General features: G+C 39.2%; 1 protein-coding gene across 11 annotated transcripts in view; it reads right to left on the bottom strand.

Annotated features, from left to right (window-relative positions):
* Positions 1-6,328: 6,328 nt before the first annotated feature.
* Positions 6,329-21,296, bottom strand: part of acaca (acetyl-CoA carboxylase alpha) — a 36,451-nt gene continuing 21,483 nt past the window's right edge. For all 11 annotated transcript variants that reach the window (XM_077545780.1, XM_077545782.1, XM_077545783.1 and 8 more), the window contains 17 exons: positions 19,650-19,805; positions 19,332-19,478; positions 18,708-18,977; positions 18,479-18,576; positions 17,861-17,981; positions 17,677-17,787; positions 15,698-15,841; positions 15,257-15,377; positions 14,473-14,569; positions 14,296-14,392; positions 14,064-14,199; positions 12,736-12,913; positions 12,404-12,516; positions 10,975-11,129; positions 10,588-10,758; positions 8,673-8,809; positions 6,329-7,555 (listed from right to left, as the gene is read on the bottom strand). In XM_077545780.1, coding sequence (XP_077401906.1) covers positions 7,429-7,555; positions 8,673-8,809; positions 10,588-10,758; positions 10,975-11,129; positions 12,404-12,516; positions 12,736-12,913; positions 14,064-14,199; positions 14,296-14,392; positions 14,473-14,569; positions 15,257-15,377; positions 15,698-15,841; positions 17,677-17,787; positions 17,861-17,981; positions 18,479-18,576; positions 18,708-18,977; positions 19,332-19,478; positions 19,650-19,805 — 2,379 coding nt within the window. In that variant the 3' untranslated portion in view covers positions 6,329-7,428. The remainder of the gene's footprint in view (positions 7,556-8,672; positions 8,810-10,587; positions 10,759-10,974; positions 11,130-12,403; positions 12,517-12,735; positions 12,914-14,063; positions 14,200-14,295; positions 14,393-14,472; positions 14,570-15,256; positions 15,378-15,697; positions 15,842-17,676; positions 17,788-17,860; positions 17,982-18,478; positions 18,577-18,707; positions 18,978-19,331; positions 19,479-19,649; positions 19,806-21,296) is intronic.

Here is a 21,296-nt window from a genome sequence, read left to right as displayed (position 1 = left end):
GCCCTAATGTATGCATTTTAATAGATCCGACCTTTGAAAGAGGGCTGCTGCAGGTCCGGACTGTTTGCATTCAACTGTATGTAGAAGTCTTTGTCAGCAACTCTGTATTATGTAGCATCATCATTGCTACTCTACACATTTTGTTTCATAAACTGTACTGTAAACAAATATTCTTGTGAAATATTGCATCATCTTCATTATTATTATTATTATTATTATTATTTGTATTATTATTATTATTATTATTATTATTATTAAATGCAGTATTATGTAGTTGATGTTACTTTTGGTATTAATGATTTTGTATTAAGCATTAATCATGATTTGTTTATGGCACATACACACAAATAGTTTTCATAGTCATAATCAACGCTCTCTTAAAAGTGCTGGTCAAAAATAACCCAATTTAAATATATTTATATATAAACATATATAGAGAGATATAATTATATAAATAAATAAACAAACAAATAAACAACAATAATAAGAAGAATAATTATTTAACTTTGGTCAAAAATTGGATCGATCCACAATCTGACCCAAATTTTATGGTTGTATAAAACAACCCAAAAACTGGGTCAAATTGGCCCAAGTAGTGGGTTTGTCCTTTTTTATTTTTATTTTTTTAACCCAACACCACCCAATAATAACCCAAAATTGGGTTATTATTGGGTTATGCTACTTGGGTCAATTTGACCCCAACTATCTGGGTTGTATAAAACAACCCAAATTGGGTCAAATTGACCCAAGTAGTGGGTTGGTCCGATTTTTGATCATTTTTTATTTTGACCCAGTAGTTTTAGATAATGACAGCAAGAATTGAATCATTTTTCAAATATGTGTGTTGATGTCAGTGGGGACTTTATTTTATTTTTTTTTTGTCATACTAGAATAAAGTGTAATTGCACATTCACTACAGTAAGTGGCAGTGTTTTTTCCCCCCAGGCAAGTTGTTGTACATAAAATCTTCTGTTATAGACAAAAAAACTAAGTTTTTCTTTAAGATGATCTCTATTATAAAAAAAATAATAATTGGTGTAATTATAACAATTTTATAGACATATTTATAGAGTTGTAGGGGAACAAAATAGTCTTCACAGGGGGGCATAACAGAAAATGATTGAGGAGCACTGCCATATTGTTAACCTCAAGGTTCGGCAGGAAAAAAATAGGTCACATCCAAATTCTCTTCAATATTATGTAGAAAACAGCAAAATACAGTTCAGCACCTGCAGATTCACATACATATTTGTAATTTTTTTTAAATAAATAATTCAAAACTTGTCTTTCTTTTTATGAGCCAACTCCAATTTTCATGCAAAAAGCTTATTGGCAGTATATCCCTGCTTCAACAATTTTTCAAGTTAAAAAAAAAAGGTCCCCCAACAATGCACTGTACAGTACATTGAAATCTAATTATTAAAACTACTACCAAACAAAAGTACAAATGCCTCAATCCAAATTTTTGCAGAGACACTGCATCACTTTACAATGATTTCCTCTTACCCTTGCCCACTTTTCCACCTGCCACGCAGACGGTCCCCCTGCCCTTATAATTTCTGCACCAGACAATGACCCACAGTAATAATAGTGATCTATGGCCCAAGATGCACCACCTTGCTTGCTGACCTTTCCTACAATTCTTCACTAGCGTGCCTGTTTTTTTCCCCACTAACCGAAGTCAGGGCCTCTCCGCTTCATCCCTCTTCGTATCTAGCCGGCACCCCCCCCCCCCCCCCCACCGGCACACCCCCACCTCCCCTCCATCACCGGCACCTTTTTTCTCCTCCTCCACACATCTCGTCAACGGCTCGCTGTGCGCGGCTCGCCACACTTCACTGGCTCCATGAATGTTAATGTCAGACGTGCGAGAGGGCTGAGGAGAGGAGGGGCCGCAGCGTATAGGAAACACGTTCTCTTGTTGTGTACGGCACATTCACAACATTAATCAATATATAATTGTTCATCTGCTAATTATAGTTTGAGGATTTCATGTTTTTATAGTAAAAACTGTAATTTGCTATAAATCATTCATTAGTCTGGATGAAATCAAAATTCTGTCGTGATTGTCCCCTTCCTGACTGAAGCAGGTGTGTCTGGGTCTCGTCCCTGTCTTTCCTGAGTCACAAGCCCTCAGCCAATGTTTACCAAGCTCTGGCAGAATGACAATGTGTGCATTATGTGGGTGATGATCACCGGGTGTTGAAATCTTTGACCCCTGTGACACATTTTAAACATGGATTGGGGATTAAGCCCGTGGGGCAGCTGGCTGACAGGCCGCCCCCGAAGAGATTCACATCCTCGCTCGCTCTCTGTAAAAACACTGGGACACTAATACCCTTTTTACTCTCCAGTGTAAAGTAAGCTGCTTTTGAAATGTGCTAGGACATTGTTGATGTCTATGCATCTTGTTTGAAATTAAGGATGGTGCAATAATCCAAATTATTCATGACCCTGTTCACTTTTACTTCCAAGACATTTAGTGACAGCGTTGCACAGGAAATCAGTTTGTTTCATATATTTAAAGTAGGTATATGTAGACTGTTTCCCCAGAAAATGCATTAAGTACAACTGCACGATCTATTAACTCATTCACTGCCATTGACGTCTATAAACGTAAAAAAATCATTTTAACTATTTCTATTAGTTTAACTTTTTTTTTCCCACTATTGTTAACAAGAGTATGAAAACCTAGACATTTCTTTAAATATATATATTTTTTTGTTGAAAAAGAAAAGATTATTAAAAAATTAGGGGCGTCAGGCGATTTATTTATTTTTTATTGTAATTACTCGCATGACTTCAATAGTTAACTCATGATTAATCACTAATTTTCTATCTGTTCTAAACGTACAATACATTTTTTCTAGGCATACAGTCTCGTTGCCGTGGAGACAGCCTTGATCATCTCAATAGAGAACACATTAAACAAATAACTTGGTAAATAATTTAGGAGGTACGTAAAACTCAACATGACCAGTTGCATCTTCTTTTGTCGACTCAACCAAACTTGGTGCTGACCACACACAAGGATTTGTGACCACAAATGACAGTTTTAACATTTACACGTATTGTCCTTGACTGTTTTACGAGCAAATCATAAAAAAACACGCACACACAAAAAAACACTTTTAACACACCGGCTTGATTATCTTTTACAGACATCTGATTGCAAAAGGGTAAAAATGCGGAAATTTTGCCCGATAACAGCAATGGCTGAAATAAAAAAAAAAACGATTAAGTCTATTTACTGTATACAGTACTCCCTGTCACAAATTGCGTAATTGCATGTATTGTCTGTTGATGCAACAAGATGGTGGCAAAGTGCTAATTTTGTGTAAAAAAATAAAAAATAATAAGTCCTCAGCCCACACAGTTATTTGAAACCAAGATGCCATTTCCAGCAAGTAACAGAAGATTGGTTGCCCCAAAAATATGCAATATGTGAATTCGCTGCATACAACACTGAGAAGCTGAGACGGGAAAAGGCCGTTGACCCCATAGTTAATCTGCTTCACCAGTTATTCAACTTCTAAAACACATTTAAAGCATCTTAGTGTGACTGAGCCGCTGTACACTTTGCAATGTGGTCCTGACATAAAAAGGCGGGCAGGCGAGCAGAGAGGAGCTTTTCTTTCGAAACCCTCAGCCTGGAGAGAGACGGAGAACAGCTGGGGCCTCGCGCTCCCCGTGTGTCAGCCGACTCTTTATCATGGGCAAAATACTTTTTTGTTTTCAGGCAGTAATCAGGCAGCCCAAGGGCTCTGTAAAGACCCCGTTCGCATTTCATCTCAACTGTTGCATACAGCCGGCTAATTGGAATCCTGCATCTGGGTCAGATGCATTGTCTCTCAAGTGCTGTCAAGCCATTGAGACACATGAATGTGGAATTATGGTTCTCCCCAGATGCATGATTGAGTCTCCCCTCTGAGCTATCTTAATTCCTCCATTTGAATCTCGTTGCAGGCATCATTTTGTAGAAGTTTCTCCCCCTTAGTTTCCTACCAACAGTTCCTCTTGGAAAACAGCTAATCATAATAATATACATAGGCTACATATACATACATGGTCGCAGCTCGATGACGATGCATAGTCATAGCTTCATGACGTGTGCTTCAATTCTTGCGCGAGTCTGTCAATAACGTCGTAGTCGTTTTGCGCAAACCTCCTTAGCTCTCTTATGCTTTTACAGCAAATTATTTTGCGTGATGTTGTTGTACTTGATTCACCCGCCATTGTCACTTCTCCTGTGTTTGTCTCACTGAGCTGTATATATTATTGAATAGCCCATACACGCCTGTGCAAGCCGTTGAAGCGACAGGGCGGCCATCTTACTACTCCCATATCGCGAGCAGACGTATACGTAAAGATTGGACTTTGAACACCCCCTTTTTCTTTTATCGCTCAGTTCCTTAGACCCCAATATTAGATTTGGCAGAGTCATCTTTTGTTGAATTATAGTTATAATTATTTAATGTATACATGTATTTAAGGCTAGTTGTAAAAGATCTGAAGTCCTCTCGGCGGCCATCTTACTACTCCCATATCGCGAGCAGACGTATACGTAAAGATTGGACTTTGAACACCCCCTTTTTCTTTTATCGCTCAGTTCCTTAGACCCCAATATTAGATTTGGCAGAGTCATCTTTTGTTAAATTATAGTTATAATTCTTTAATGTATACATGTATTTAAGGCTAGTTGTAAAAGATCTGAAGTCCTCTTGGCGGCCATCTTACTACTCCCATATCGCGAGCAGACGTATACGTAAAGATTGGACTTTGAACACCCCCTTTTTCTTTTATCGCTCAGTTCCTTAGACCCCAATATTAGATTTGGCAGAGTCATCTTTTGTTGAATTATAGTTATAATTATTTAATGTATACATGTATTTAAGGCTAGTTGTAAAAGATCTGAAGTCCTCTTGTTTATGTTTTACACATTTCAAACATCATAAATGCTGTTTCTACTAAGTACGGTCTCAAATGTTCTCCAATTTCGATACTGTAAACGTATAGGATCGTCTGCCGAGAAACGTTTCTTGGGAGGAGTAATATGGCGGCCATGCGGCTTCAAAAGTCTTGGCTAATTAGCTACCAGTAATACATTCAGCTCAGTGGTTCGTCGTCTTCTACGCTTACCGTTAACTCTGTGGCTGCGCTTGGAACTGTGATTGTCATTTTTTTTTTTTTCACAGCAAGTAGGATACAACCAAAAAAAATGTATTTTTGTTTCCATTTTGGGAAACAAAACAAGCACATACTGTAGAGGCAAACTACCATTTTCATTCATGTTCGGGCAATTTAGAATCTCAATTTACAACCATTTTGGAATATGAGAGGAAGCCGGACAACATGCAAATTCCACAAAGGAGGGCCTGAGCCTGGATTTGTGTCCAGGAGCTCTTAAGTGTGAAGCAGACTATCAGTAATTTCTGCCTGAATAAAAGCATCAATTTTAAGCTTAAATTTTTTTTTTTATAACCGATGATATCAAATAAAGTGTCCCCTTCTTTGTTACCTTCCTTATAAAAGTAAAGATTTGGTTCCCCCAAACAATGCCGCTTGTTCCGCACCAGTGTTGAGGAAGAAAATGAATCTGCATTTTGTCACTGATCAAAAGAATTATCCCGCCGCGCACACCACCACAAATGAGCAAAACCCTGTGGGAGACAAGGGGGAACACGCAACACACATTTCCAATTATAGCACCAAATGACTTTCTTCTTTTTGGACTGCTCGTAATTGTTGTGGGTATTGGGCACATGCAACTCAATTTGTCTTACATATTTGTTGGTGGGACGATAACAAAGTTGACGGAGCCGAGGGGATGATACAAACGAAATAGGGCAAAATTAAATAAATAAAAGGATGAGATAACTCCCTCAGTATTTGTTTGATCCGTTTCATCCTTCTTAAGACTGTTGAAGTTTAAAAGGCAAGAGGGTGAAAAAAAGGCCCTTTAATCGTCTTTGGGTTAAGGAATGCGAAGAGTATCGTATTCAAATAATCAGAAAATGTCTCCCCAGTGTAATGGTCCCTGTTCTGACTGCTACGATTTAACGATGCAAGTATCATACATGGAGATCACCATGTTTGTATAAATTCTTTACCAGTGCCTCTTAACCTAAAGTTTGATCGAAGTTAGTCTTCGGAGGAGGTCAAGACACACCCATTTTTCATGTATCAAAAGTACTAGTGGTATCGGTACTTGATATCGTCATTGTGACTACTCAAGAGTCGAGTACTCATACAGGTAAAAAAAAGTGACATTGAACACCCCTAGCAAAAAAACTGATATATTCAAAATGAGTAAAGACATGACAAACAATTTAACGGGGCCAAGCTTTATTTAGATTGTTAACGTCATTATTTGACCATTTTAGGTTAAAAACCAGTGTGTTAGGTAGCAAGTTAGCACAGGCCAAGAAAAAAGGCACAGCACTGAGCGCAAAGCGGTTTTCACATTGTCGAATGAACATAATGAGGCAGTAACGTCAAGGACCTCTGTCATACAGTCGTCACAGTTTTTTTTTTTTTTTAAACAAAAATCAAGTTGAAAATAAGCCATATTTAGTACAAAATGATATAAATAAACACAGTGGATTACAGTTAGACATTTGTTGACATTACATGAATCATTGAACAGAGGCGATCTCCTCATGTATTCAAAATATTTTCTACTATAAACACAAATGAATGACAAAAATGCTATTTTCAATGATTGTTTTGGATAGCAACAAGATACATAATACAAAATAAATGCGAGAAAAGAAACGTTCTAATATCATCTCTGCGTGTCGTACCATCAGCATTCCCCATGAAATTGACGCATGTCCAACGTTTGCGTGTGTAACAGCGTGCATGATGACATGGATACCACATTTACAGTGAGAGCAGATTTGGTTCTATCTGCCATGTGAACAGCGAAGCGGTATAAAGTGCATGTGGAGCAGCATGAAGTCCGAACAGAAGGGACAGCTGTAGTTTTGTGTTCACTGCAGGAGAACTGGGAAGCAGTCGGCGTCTAAAAGGGCGTCTTTTGCTCCCTGCTGTGCTCTTCTGTCCAAATGGGTTAGAACGTTTTTTGCTATTTTTCTGCTCAGTAACTAAGTGCACCCTTGTTGGTAGTTTAAAAGACCCTTTCTCGCCAAGGCTGCTGGCACTCCCCTCAAAATATTTAACTGTTGTCTGGAAGCAGTATGCATGGGAATATGACAACATTCCAGTTTGCTGTTAGTTCAAACCCACATCTAATTGGTCACCAAAAATTAGTCATTGAACTCGAATGCGCTTTTATCCCAATTGTTAAGTTAAGACAACTTACAAAATATCACATAGCTAAGAATCATTACCAACGATTTACGTTTGGCTCCTCCGAAACCTTCCATGGCAGCTTTGAACCCGAGCTGGACGGCTGCGGATTCGGCACTAGGAGGAGGCAGAGGTCTCCATCGTGGACAATATACGCACCACCTCAGCTCTCTGTGTGGGTGAGATGTGCTGGGTCATGTGTATGATGGAATCCATAGCCACCTCTGGGTTAACTTGAACAAAGCTGGAAGCACAAGACAATAAAAAAAGAGAAGCGTTGGTGAAATAAGTGAAACGACAGCTGGGCGATTTATTGATGACGTTATCCTTTTTTTTTTTTTTAAACAGTTTCCATAGTTCAAGCAGGTCCCTGCTAACAAGCACCGCTTCCGCTAACAAGCTCAAAGTGGCTCATAAGTTTTAATTCCTGCCAGGAAACAGACAACATTAGCAGAACTGGTTTGACATTGAATGTAATGACAGTCAATTGCGTTGAACATCGCCATATTTAAATGTGAAAGAAGCAGTGAATTATCAAATTGTTGGAAATTTTGGACCAGAGGTATGCACATCCAAGTTGCAATTTTTTAGCCAAGATGTAACATTTAAAATGTTAATTTATTCAGGATTATTTACATAGATGTATTAATATTTTTTTCACATTATCTGAAAGGGACAAAAACACAAATGTGCATATTTGTGGAAGTTGATGTAAATTAGGAATATAAGGATTATTGGCCGGGTTGATTATTAATGACCGTATTCAGAATTATGACAAATATCAGCATTGGTTTTTTTGAAGAATCATACGGTCAGTAATAAATCCATTTAAATGCGTTTCGTGTTACTGTTGTAAACATTTATTTACTGTAGAAAACAAAAGGGAGCTATAGTTAGTCAATTGTTTGAGGTTTTTATTTATATATTAATTTTTTTACTTTTTAAGACGCACTAATGACCCAGGGAGGTCCCTGAATACTTTATTACAATTTGAAAACAAAAACATCTATTTAGATACTGCTACTGCTGCTATTACTACTGCTAATATTTTTTATAATAATAATAAAAAGAATAATAATTATAACATTTTATCACATTTTTTTCAGAAGAAAAATCCGCCTCTCTCTAGTGGAAATTATTGCTTAAAAAAAATAAAATAGAATGAAATACTTGCTTGGTATAAATAGACTAACAAATCAAAACTTGATTTGAAAAATGTCATTGATATTTGCATTTTCTACAAGCAAAGGAGGAAAAAAAACTGCTTCAAATCGGAGACTGGAATTTTGTGAGGACAAAACATTTTGTGAAATTTTATTTTAAGGCTGTATCGGCCATGCCTCGGTGAACCTGCAAATCACCTGCGAATCTGCTTGAGGATGTGATCCCGGCGAATGTACTTGATGTTCTCGTCGATGACGGACCGGGCTCCCTCATCTTCGGCCAGTTGCCTCTCAAGCCATCCCACCACCACTTCATTGTTGTCCCACAGATAGGCCTGCACCGTGTCATCGTCATGTTTAAGCATTGTGGCAATTACGACCAAATATCAAGCTTACAAAATTGTACTGCTTGAGTGTGCACAAATCAATAACAACACAAACAAAAGAAGTGGACCGGCTCAAAGTGGACGCATGACGTCTTGTTGATTTGGGCCTGATAGGAATATTAGTATTCATGAGTACCGGCATCTCTGATCCCAAACAAAGCTAGGCTGGAGGGGCTTAAAGATTTGAGGGTGGAGGGGTTTAATAGGCCCTTGCCTTTATATGAATAGCCCTGCTTGAGGTCCGCAAGAACATTTAATGCCCTTATTAATCATTTTTAATCTGTTTGCTTTTAATTAAGAGACAGCGTGTTGCTCTCCTATCAGCACGTGCCAGGGCTGTGATTAATTGTGGCTTAAGACAGTGAGTTCTGATGGGGTTAGCGTTGTCGCAGACAAGAAGGCCACTTTGCAGGAAACATGGCTCCTGACAGCTCCTGCCTGCTGGTCCTCTTAGCCTGAGATTGGGCCTGAAGGAACTGGGATTTTGTATCATGCTATATTTAAGTCACTATTTTGTGGACATTGGCATCTATGGGTATCCTTGATTAAGGGAATTGACATCAAATATACAAATGTACATTATTGACCCCGAAAACAATTCATAAAAGTTGTGCAACAAAAAACAAAAACTTGACCAGCAGCAAATGAATAACTATAAGACTATAAGTCTGAATATTTTTCATTTTATTTATTATTATTAACTCATTCACTGCCATTGACGGCTATAGACGTCAAAAAAATATTTGAACTGTTTTATATTAGTTTAAATTTGTTTCCACTTTTGTTAACAAGAGTATGAAAACCTAGAAAAAAAATTATTGTACATTTAGAACAGATATAAAATGTGTGATTAATCGTGGGTTAACTAGTGAAGTCATGTGATTAATTACGAAAAAATGTAATCGCCCGACGCCCCTAATTTTTAATAATCTTTTCTTTAAAAAAAATAAAATAAAAATTTTAACAAAAATGAGGGGCAACAGGCGATTACATTTTTTAAATCATAATTAATCGCATGACTTCACGAGTTAAGTCACGATTAATCACAAATTTGATACTGTTCTAAATGTACAATAATCACCCCCCCACCAGGTTTTCATACTCTTGTTAAACTAATAGAAATAGTTAAAATGAATTTTTGATGTATATAGCCGTTAATGGCAGTAAATGAGTTAATTATTAACTTTACTCTAGTACAGTGGTTCTTAACCCAGGGGTTCAGTGGGTCAGTCTCAGAGGTCAAGACACACCCAATTCAAATAATTTCATTGTCAGCAGGTGATCACTCTACGTCACTTGGCCTATCTGTGCTGCAGAGCATTTGGTGCACTCAGTAGTCGACTTGTGACTGTTGTGATGGTTCGTTGTGGGATTTCTTTAGTATTTTAATCCCTTCATACTATGTCGACCAAAAAAAAAAAAAAGTGGTTGGATGAATATGTGCAATATGAATTCACAATTCACATGTATAACAGAATATATGGTGTTCTACAGGGTTCAACTCTGGGGCCTCTGCTGTTTTCATTGTATCTGCTGCCGCTGGGTTCCATCTTAAGAAAGCAGTGGTGGTTTTTGTAAAGTGCTCTATAAATATAGAGGTGAGTTGAGTGATGGGAGTCAGTGTCCTGCATGATTTGCAATGCCAGGTTGAGCAATTCTAGCCCAATACAACTAGCTGTCTAGCAAAACAAAGTTAACCATTTCACAGTATAAATATGCATGGTTACCTTGACAGCACCTTCAGCCTCAACAAACCAGCGGCGTAGCATCGCCTGGATTTGTCCGTCTGTCAGCTCGCTGTTGGCTGCTTGGATTTTTCTCTTTGCCGTCTCTTCTAGGAGGAGGCGCCGCAGGCGCCAATAGAAGAACGGCCGGGCTGTTTGCCACTCCAGGATATCCTGACAGATTAAAAGGACAAACATCTTGTTAATTAAATAATGTTGACATTAAATGTCACGAACCACACCATTAAAATTAATGCGATACTTGATGCAACATAAAAACAAGGACGGCCCAACTAACATTAAACCTGTTTGACTCAAATCTGAATATGACATAAAATTTTGCATTCTGCAAGCGGGTAGGCAAGGCTTTTCTTGATGTAAAGCACCCACCGTGATGACACCCTTCTCCTGCATTCGGCCCGGAGTGTCGTGGAGGTCTGCAAACTGGACAGCCACCTGGTGGTAGATGGGCAACAGAAACTCCTCCCGCTCTTTTAGCATCGTCTCCAGCTCTTTACGGTCAGGAGGGCTCAACTCTGGGGTTCCTTTTGAGAAAAACAAGGAGTTTTAATGTAAAGTCTATATAAATGCGCACAACTAAAGAGATGGCAGAACAGGAAGTAGGTTCTCCCCGAAGTAATTTACAATAGATGAGTTAGGGTAAAAAATTAAATAAAATAAAAATAAAAATAAATAAATAATATATATATATTTTTATAAAATGAATGAAATTAAATGATCAAACTTTGATGTCACTCTCCACCCAGATTAGATGGCATTGGGGGAAAACAAACAAACAATTTAGCTAATCTAGGATATCTGGTTATTTTTGGGCAAGTAGTAGGTGTTTGTTAAAGTAGAGGCCCTGTAAATGGTTACTACAAACTAGGGCTGGGTATTGATTCTAATTTCCTGAATCTATTCGATTTCGATTCACAAAAGTTCAGTTCGATTTGATTTTTCCCTGATTCGATTCCCTTCACTTCAATCCAATATTAATTTATTCATGGTACATCAATCCTGACATGATAAAAACTCGAAAAGGAAAATCGATTCGATAATGATTATTAGTTTTTTTTAAACCCAGCCCCATTTCAAATCAAAATGGATAACTTCAGTCTTTGCGACAAAACTTTGGCACAACACACCCCTGAAATTTTAACTTGAGAATTCTCCATTCAGTGAGACACTTTGCTCCACTTCTACTAATGAGCAGCAAATTTTCACAACCAAAACTGCTGGAAAAATGCTAGCAGTTGTCCGTGAAATCGGTTACATAAATAGCCACTGCATTAAAAAAAAACAACAACATTTAGGTGGAGAATATGGATGACACTTAACAATTTAAGTGGATTGGGCAAATACTGAGGGTCTAATGTCTTAATAACATTCGATGCAAAAAGCAGCAGTGGCTTAAGCCGGACTAACCGCATTTCATTTAGCTTTTCTCTCAGAGCTCTCTAGCTGCTGACTGATTTCTGTCAATTCCAATCTGTTCCTCTCAAACCCTCCTCAATAACGCTGCACCAGTTTGCCCAAAGCGGCAAACGCACGCAGCATTGGATCACAGTTCCTGCGAGCTGCGAGTTAAATCGATAGGCTGCGCCGGGGAGACAGGAGAGCTGACAATTGATCCTAGCCAGCTGTGATTGACACGTCTCTCAGGGGAGCGCGGCAAAGATGATACTATCCACAGATAAAGAAGGGTGAAGGTACACAGCCCCCTTCCATCACTGGCAGGGAATGAGAGAGAGAAAGACTACAAATTAAGTAGACTGCGACCAGTAAAGAACGTTAATTGGAACTGAAGATGACTGACCCAATCTTTCAGCCAAGCTCATGTAGACGGGATCTATTCGTCGCATGGTTTTAACCTGGTCCTTCCTCCTAAATTTGATCTCCACTGTCCCCTCAGGCTCCAGCACTCCACCTCTGAGCACAAGAATGTTTTCAGTGGATGAGTGTTAATGCAGACAATGAATCGTTTCGAACCAACTTACTATAAAAGACCAAAAATGCCAAAATAAAAAATAAATATGATTATTATAAATTAACAAATAAGTGAAAATAAAAATGTGTATTCCATTTTTGAATTATATCTTTTATATCCATTTTTCTTTATTTTGGCATTTTTAGTCCTCCATAACTTACCGGCTGTCCTTGTCGGCATACATCTCCATGTGACGAGGGTTGATGGTGGGATCTATGACCACCCAGGACCCTCCCCGCAGCTCGGCCTGGGGCGGGATGTAAACAAGCACGGGTTGCTTGTACTCTCGCAGCCCATCCACAATATAGGCACCAAACTTCAACACTTGGTCATACATGTCTAAAAAAAGAAGAAGATGTATTTAAAAATGAAATCCATATTATAAACTGCAATTCCCTTACAAACCAAGATACTAGTGTTAATTTTATCCATTTTCCAATTTAGTCCAGTTTCAATCAATCACGCTTGTTATTTATCATCATAGTTACAGTAATTTCTGGACTATAAGGTGCACCTGACTATAAGCCGCGCTGGCTAAATTTGGGGAATACTACACATACAAGCCAAAGGTCTTTTTAATGTTACCGCACCGGGTTCCCGCTACTTTATTTTCCATAATGAGGGCGCAAATTGTCTCGCTCTCGTTCTGTCTCTCCTACTGTATTTGGGCTCACTTGGTTTGTTTTGCTCTGCCTGACGCTCTTGCGCTTCCTTTATAGTGCGCCCCCTTGTGCTCTGATGGATAAGCCGCACCTTTGTATTAACCGCAGGGTCGAATGCAAGTGAAAAAAGTAGGGGCTTGTAGTCCAGAAATTATTGTAGTCAACCTCATCTCGTTTTTTTTTTTGTTAACTTTTAGTTGACTATAAATATAGCATTTTAGTCTTTATTTTAGTCCAAGAAAACATAATTTTATTTGTCTAGTGTTAATTAAACAAAAACTGTCAACGTTTTAGTCAAGACAATCATTTAACCCCTGTATTTTTGTTGTCGAACATTTGGGATCTAAAATTACGTCACATAAAATTTTCTCTCATCTTTTTGATGAAAATCAACGACACACAATTACAGTATATCAACAAATGGCTACTATGGCGCCATGCTACGAGCTAGTAAGTTAGCCAACATTATTTAGCGGTCAGATTAACATTATTGTTTGAACGTTATAGCCGTTGGATTAATGTTACGCTATACTTAAGTTACCTTCTTTTTTTTTTTTGATCTTTTCACCTTGAATCCACCAACCGTCTGTCCCATCATATATTTGTTTCATTTTTTTATTAACTGAACTACAGATTCTAGTCCAGTTTTTATTAAGTGCAGTACATTTTCATCTTGTCTTCATTAGTCGACAAAAATGCATACTGATTTAGACCCGGTTATTGTTTATTAACGAAGGTTTTAGTCTAGTCTACGTCCGGTGAAAAATGTGTGCTGATGAAATTATTTTTGTTTAGTTTTCGTTGACGAAATTAACACTACAAGACACCTTTCATTCCACCAGAAAATCCCCTCCAGTTGGCAAATACAAAAAGAGGCAGCCCCTCTCTGTTCAAGTCCTTAATAGCCTGGGCTGTTTTGAAAGCCGAATCAGGGAACCACACCTGTCCTGCCTGTTGGATGATCTAAACAGACATAGCAGAACATCACAATCACTCCATCTATAGACAATGAAACACTTAGCTGATACTCGAGTATGTGCAGCGTGCGACCTGCCTCACCTTGGCCTCCGAGTCCAAATTAGCTGGATCTGCTGGGATTGACAGCTCCACTGACCTAGTTTCCACAGCAACCACTCCAGTAGGTATTCCGCCCAGTCTGCGGAAATACAGTATTAAGCCTTTTCTCTCACGAGAAATCCATTCGCAAGTTTTGTTTTGTATTTATTTGGGACTTACCGAGCTCTGCCGACCACCACACTCTGAGCCCATGGCTGCATCATCTCCATGAATGAACCGTGGTCAAAAAAGCCGCTCTGCCAAGAGCCTTTTGGACCTTCATAAAAATAGATTAGGATAGATAGAATTCAAACACGGATCCCTTTTATAAAATGCTCTTTTATTTGTGGAGGCTGTGTGTGTTTTCCATCCATTAGTAATCCTGGCAGGAAGCATGATGGATGATTGGATACAAAAGGCTTACGAAGCTGTTTTTCTGCTTGCTAACCCTGTGAAACATGCCATACACTATGAGGTTGCTGTTCAATTAAGACTTGCCGCTCATCCCTACCACCAACGTGTGCCTCTTTCTGCACATTCCTCCGACATCTCTGTGGTCTCAAGCTATAATTACACTGTTACAGGACCTACACGGTCCTAGCTTGCAGTAGGGAAACGCATCCACATCCATTTTGGCGCTATCTTGATCTTGTCTCTTGGAGCATGATAACAGACTTAACTGTTTCTATCTTAGTGGCTACCCAGCGGCTGTCTTGAAATGAGTAATTGCGACTTCTAACTCATGGCACATTTGCTGGACATGATAAATCTTTATATTTACTTTAGGTAACAAAAAAGAAATCATTGTCATGGCCTGTGTCCAATGCATTTAGCTTACCTAAATACAAAAAACTGCATACTTGGACTTACAGCATTAAATGTGTTCATGAGATAAGAATATCCATTCATCTCAAGATAGAGTCACAAAAAAACAAAAACACAGTTGACATCAAAAGGCACTCACTTTGGCTCGGACGACCAGCTAACATCCAACGAGGGTCATAGGGTGCCTTTGTTGGCACAAAATCAACAGGTCTGTCTATGGGGTCCTTGGCACTAATGATGGGCACTGGGCTAAATTTGCACTGGAAAAAAAGAAGTATTATTCTATTATGCTGGTATTGATTACCATGACAAAATCAGTTGTATTTGGTAGTAGGAATGCTCTTGCTAATACCACTGCACTCAATTTGATGTTGATACAATTTGAACAGGTGTGTGTCTAAGGCTGTTAGATCCATTTTGTTTTTTAAATAAATTTGACTATTTACAATACAGAGTATTTTGAACCTTTGTATGTTTTTGTTGTATTTTTGTATTAATTTATACTTTGTGAAATCTAATGGGGATCTTAATAAAAAATAAAGATAGAAATCAACTAAAGTCAGCAATACTGAGATCCTACCTTAGGCATGTAAGAAAGCCACTGCAGGAGAGTGAAGACTCCCTCAAAGTCATCACAAACAGTGCTGTGGGTCACACCATTGTTATGCATGATTTGGATTCCACCAAGCTGGTTATTTGACGTATAAACCTCTCTGCCCAGCACCTGGTATGGGAAGGACGGGCACACACACACACACACACACACGCACAATACAAACATAAGTCGATTGAGCAGTGGAGGACTTTGAGAGTTAACAAACTTGCACACATACACACAGCAATGTCACAGTCATTCAAATATTCAGGCACTAGACTTCTATTACTTCATATTATACTACACTTCGACAACAGGCGTGTTATTGCCTGCTTGAGTTCTGTGTGTATACTGTATGCGCAAATCCCATGGCAACACGCTTGATGAACATGGTGGAGGACATGCTGCAAAATAATGCACTGTAAAAGCGCGGACAGTACAATCAATAGAATCAACCAAACTACTTTTACCCAGCAAAGTGACCCTGAACCAACCTAAAGCCATAAAGTCTTAACCTCAGCATGCCCTATTTTCATAAGCAGGCAGGAACAGGTGGCAGGGCCCTGACATGGCTCAGTAAAAATCAGAGGAGCTCACTCCCTCGCCTCGGCTTTCACCTTTTCAGCCATCATTTACTTTCTTTATTACCATTAATGGTTATGTATCTGGCTACAAATCTAGGGCGCTCTCCTAAAGCTGTCAGGAAAGCCTGCGGCCCCAAGAAACATTGCAGTCACCTTGACACACACAAAGCCTCTGAGCCTCCAGCCATCGCGGCTTCATTAAGATTCTGCTGCGCAGAGACGGCAAGGGGGATGTAGGAGCTGGAAAGGAGGGAGATCGCCATGAGAGAGAAAAGAGAGGCCAAGTCGATAGAACAGCTCATTGGGGTATTTGTGCTAGTAGTTACTATCCAAAGCCCCTGAAAATATGGAAGCTTTCTAGAGGCTAATTAAATGATGATCTTGGGGTGGCAGCCTCCTGCTCTCAATTAAGTTTCAGTTAATAGCCAGGAAGTCGCATGAAAAATGGGGGGCGGGAGGAGGAGAAGAATCTTGATGAAAATCTTACAAAAAATACAATCACATCTACTTAAACCAAGAGTGTTTAGCTATTAGCATCTAATGTGGATACTTCAATAACAACCCGTCTCTTCATAAACAGCTAAACAGTGGAGTCGTCTAAAAACAACAGAGGCTTCAGCAAATAGGTGCGCCGTCAACCTGCCATTTGCATGATTTCTCATGCTGCCACCCGTCAATTAATTTGAAATGGAGACATCTTATTACACTGACAAGGAGAGTGAATGGGAGGGGAAAATAGGGGGTGTAGTAAAGCGTGCAAGCTCAAACATGAGCACTCACACCAATCAACAACAAGCAGAAAACCTGTCTCAGCAAAACATTCATTTTAATGGAAAACAAATAATGTGGATGTCCTGCATTGCAGCCTCCAGCAAAGCAAATATAACTTCATGGTTCGCCTTCAATTATTTAACAATGGAGGTTGGGGGTCTGGGATTGCGAGGGTATCCTTGCGGAACATAACAAATTAGAAGGCGGGGGGGGGGGGGGGGGGAAACACACACACACACACAAATCTTACATACCACATTAACTGTAGTATTCAGTAAAATTATTTACAGCAAAAGGGTAATCTATACCACAATACAGTAAAGATAACATTAATAGTTTTAAACAAATGTTTAATGTCTCCCTTGTGCTCTCATGTTAATAGGATAAAAAACTATATTGTGAATTTTTCAACACAATGCATTGCCTAATTAGATCAGGTGTCCAAACTATGGCCCAGGGGCAATTTGTGGCCCATTCACCACATTTAGCGGGCCACAACAGTTACTGATAACAACATTTGTAATGGCTCACATTACTATTTCATTATATATATATATATATATATGGCTGATACTGTATATTGGGAAAAAAAACACCTTAAAACAGTACCTTGTTGAGTGCTCCAGCCCCAGTAAGGATAATGTGCGAGTTGTCCACCTGAATGGTTCTCTGACCAAGTCTCACAAGATAGGCTCCGATTCCAATGGCCCGGCACGTTACCTTTTAAGCGAGACAATCAACGTTAAGGCTTCTTGACACCAAGTTGTTGTATTTTGTCCACGCATGCCCTTACCAGGTTCATGGTGATGATCTCCTCATAAGCCACAGAGGATTCGCCAGCAATCATGCCAGACCCTTTCAGATTCTCCACACCCAGGCCGTCATCCTTTCCAATGATGTCAGTGATCTTGTACCTATGTGACAGCAAATAAGGTAGTTCCTTCACGGGTGACCAGCCAGCAGTCTCCCCTTCTAATCTTGCCTTTGTTATTTTAATCACTATGCATACTCATTCCTGCCGACATCCATCAAACTGCTTAACAAACGACATTAACATTAACTCAGTGCAATAAGCTATATGGTGCAATGTTGTGTTGTGTACATACTCATGTGTGTGTATATATATATATAGGAGCGTGTATATGGGTGTGTGCAATGTACTTCTCTACACATGTATACTTCTGTGAAGTCTTCTACTTATTACTGCACTTCTTATTTATTTAATTTTAATTTTATCTCTTTCTATTCTGTTGTTTCTCTTTACTGTAAACTGCAGCTGGACGGAGTCCAGGAAAAAGTTCCCCACGGGGAAAATAAAAGTATATCGTATCGTATCGTACTTGACTAGAACAGCTACCATGATCCTTTCCCAACAACTTGAGGTATCTAGACATGCAATCTAGAGATGTACCTGGATTCTCCCTCATCCTCCACATGTTCACAATGTACAGAGTTCAGGGCTGAGACCTTCTTATAATCCTGAGGTGTAAGGTAGAGATACTTGAAACCCTGCAGGGGCAAAACGGTGACAGCTCTGTTATTGTATGACAGTGATAGCGGCGACATCTGACCTCAAATAGCAGCTTATATTTTGATCAAAACTGAAACACTGACGCTGGACTTAATGCTATGTAATTTACCTTGTATGGGTCAGCTGGATCTTGCCAGGCCACGTGGAACATGTGTCGGATTTCCTCAGCCAGGCCAATGCGGGCGCCGCTGTTGGCTGCGATGTAAATTCGAGGGATGCCGCCCTCCCGGGCCATCTCGGAGGCACGCAGGAACAGCACATCCTCCTGGGGTCCGAATGAGCCGATCTTGTGCGTGATGTCATTACTGATGACGATGATCTCACGTCCTGCTGGATATTCTGGTGTATGAAGGGTCATGCGCCATGCCACCATACCAATCTAGATGGGGGGAAAAAAAATACACATAAGGAATCAGAATTATACTCTACCTAACAATGTGTATACTTAAGATTGTTTTGTGTTACTGTTACGGTCCACGATATTTCGTGGCCGTTTATTTGTATTTTTTTGTGTGTCTTGTGGGGGCTTGTTTGAGGATTTGCGGTAGTTTGTGTGGAGTTTTGTGGTGCACTTTTCATTCATTAATTTTTGTTCTTAAGAAAAGAAATCTACATCAAGATTGAACAACATGGTATTCTAAAGATAATCTAGACCATGCTGGATAGTGACAAATTGCATCACAAGTATGCCGATTACTTTTATTAGTTAATTTATTAACACACAACTACAAACCTCATTGCCACCTGGCAGTCGGTTCATCTGCACCAGTTGACCTTGGGCATCCAACACCAGCTCGGTGAAGGTCAGTAACTCAGAAGGAAGAGGACATTTGGGTAGGAAAGCATGCGCTTGGCTTGAGTGCCACAACTTCTTCAGAGCCTGGACAAAGCCGTATAATAGACAGTCAGGTATACTGATTGCATCAAAAGCAGCAATTAACGTAAATATAATTGTACTCATTTGATTTACCACATAATATATTGTGAATGTATGTTTGTTGAACAGAAATATATTGACACACAGAAAGCAAGAAAAAGGTTTGTATTATACCTGTCTAAACATTTCTGGAAAATCGTAGACATAGGTAGTTCCCAGTGACTGTGCCTGAAAACGCTTTGACTGCAGCAGGTCCTTGGTGACATAGGGTGTGTTGATGAGCATGCCGTGCAATGGACCCTGCTTGTCTCCGTATGCCTGGAACATGATCTGCACAAGAAAGGATGTAATTAAAAAAAATACAACAGCCTTTCCAACTAACTTAGCATTTAGGTGACTGATTTGATGAGAATGAGGACTGGGTGACAATGAGCAGTCAGTTCATTTGATGGAATGATATCTTGAGCAAATAAAAGTCCCATGCAGAACACTCAAGAAAAATGTTTTCCTCTACGGCCTGTGACAAACATTCCACAGATCCAATAACTGGCTGTTGGTGAATCTAGTCTCATTTTAAACTTAATCCTATTTCTCAATAATATTCCAAATTTAATTGTAAAGATGATAATGCATGCATGCAGCTAAAGACCTTGGCTGAGGTCTTTCTTTGTAGCATTTGTGTGTTCCCCTATGTTTGAATGCATTGACTCCAAATACTCCAGCTTCCAACATTACAAAATATCCATCAGCATTAATAGAATACTCTAAATTGCCCATAGGTTTGTATGAACTTTTCTACTTCTCCAAATGTGCCCTGCCTAATGCAAGTCAGTTGGGATAGGCTCAATGCATAATTCAAAAAATGTCACACCATCTAACGTAAACTAAATTGGGCTCCTCTCAGTGTCTAATGGGAGGAAAACAAAAAAGTACAAGAAACAAAAGACTGCATAGTTTGACATTTTCTGTTACAAAAACAATAGCATAAATGCTGACATTATATGCTACTTAATAAATGGGTGTGATGATAAAAATGGCGGAATGATGGCTGGAGGATGAAGTATAACTTACCCGATCAGCTAATGGAGAAGCATACAAGGATCTTAAAAAAATTACAATATCATGAAAAAGTCCAATATTTCACTCATTTCAGAAAGGGAAACCAATATATTACATAGATTAATTGTTAAGAGTGCCTTTATTTCCTGAAAGTTTATGATTGTGGGTTAGATACACCAGCTCGATGACCTAGTGCAGGGGTAGGGAACCCTGATCCTCGAGAGCCGCTGTCGATGCTCACCGCTCCCTCAGGGGATGGGCCAAATGCAGAGAATGAATTTCGCCCCACTTAGGTGGGTGTGACAATCAGTGGCACATTAACTTTAATAATAAACACCCTGAAAATTTGAATATCAAATCAATAAAAATGGGATATTTAAAAAATGGTCAGTCTTTTGAAAGGAATGCTCACTTCTATACATTCAAAACTTAGTTGGGCTTCCTTTTGTATTAATCACTACATCAATGCAGTGTGGAAGGCAGATGATAAGCCTGTGGCAATGCTCAGGTGTGATGGAAGCCCAGGTTGCTTTGATAGCGACCTTCAGGTCATCTGCATCGAGTCTAGTTCCTCATCTTCCCTTTGACAATATCCCATGGGTTTTGTATGGCATTCAAGTCAGGTGACATTGCTGGCCAATCAAGAACAGTCACACCATGGACACTGATCCAGCTTTTGGTACCTTTGGCAGTGTGCGCAGAGTCAAAGTCATGCTGGAAATTTTAATTAGCTCTAAAAATGTCCTGGTACATAGCTGTGTT

Source organism: Vanacampus margaritifer, chromosome 16, assembly GCF_051991255.1.
Source record: "Vanacampus margaritifer isolate UIUO_Vmar chromosome 16, RoL_Vmar_1.0, whole genome shotgun sequence".
Lineage (NCBI taxonomy): Eukaryota > Metazoa > Chordata > Actinopteri > Syngnathiformes > Syngnathidae > Vanacampus > Vanacampus margaritifer.
Note: the sequence above shows the minus strand (reverse complement) of the source record. Positions and strands in the feature narration are given on the sequence as shown.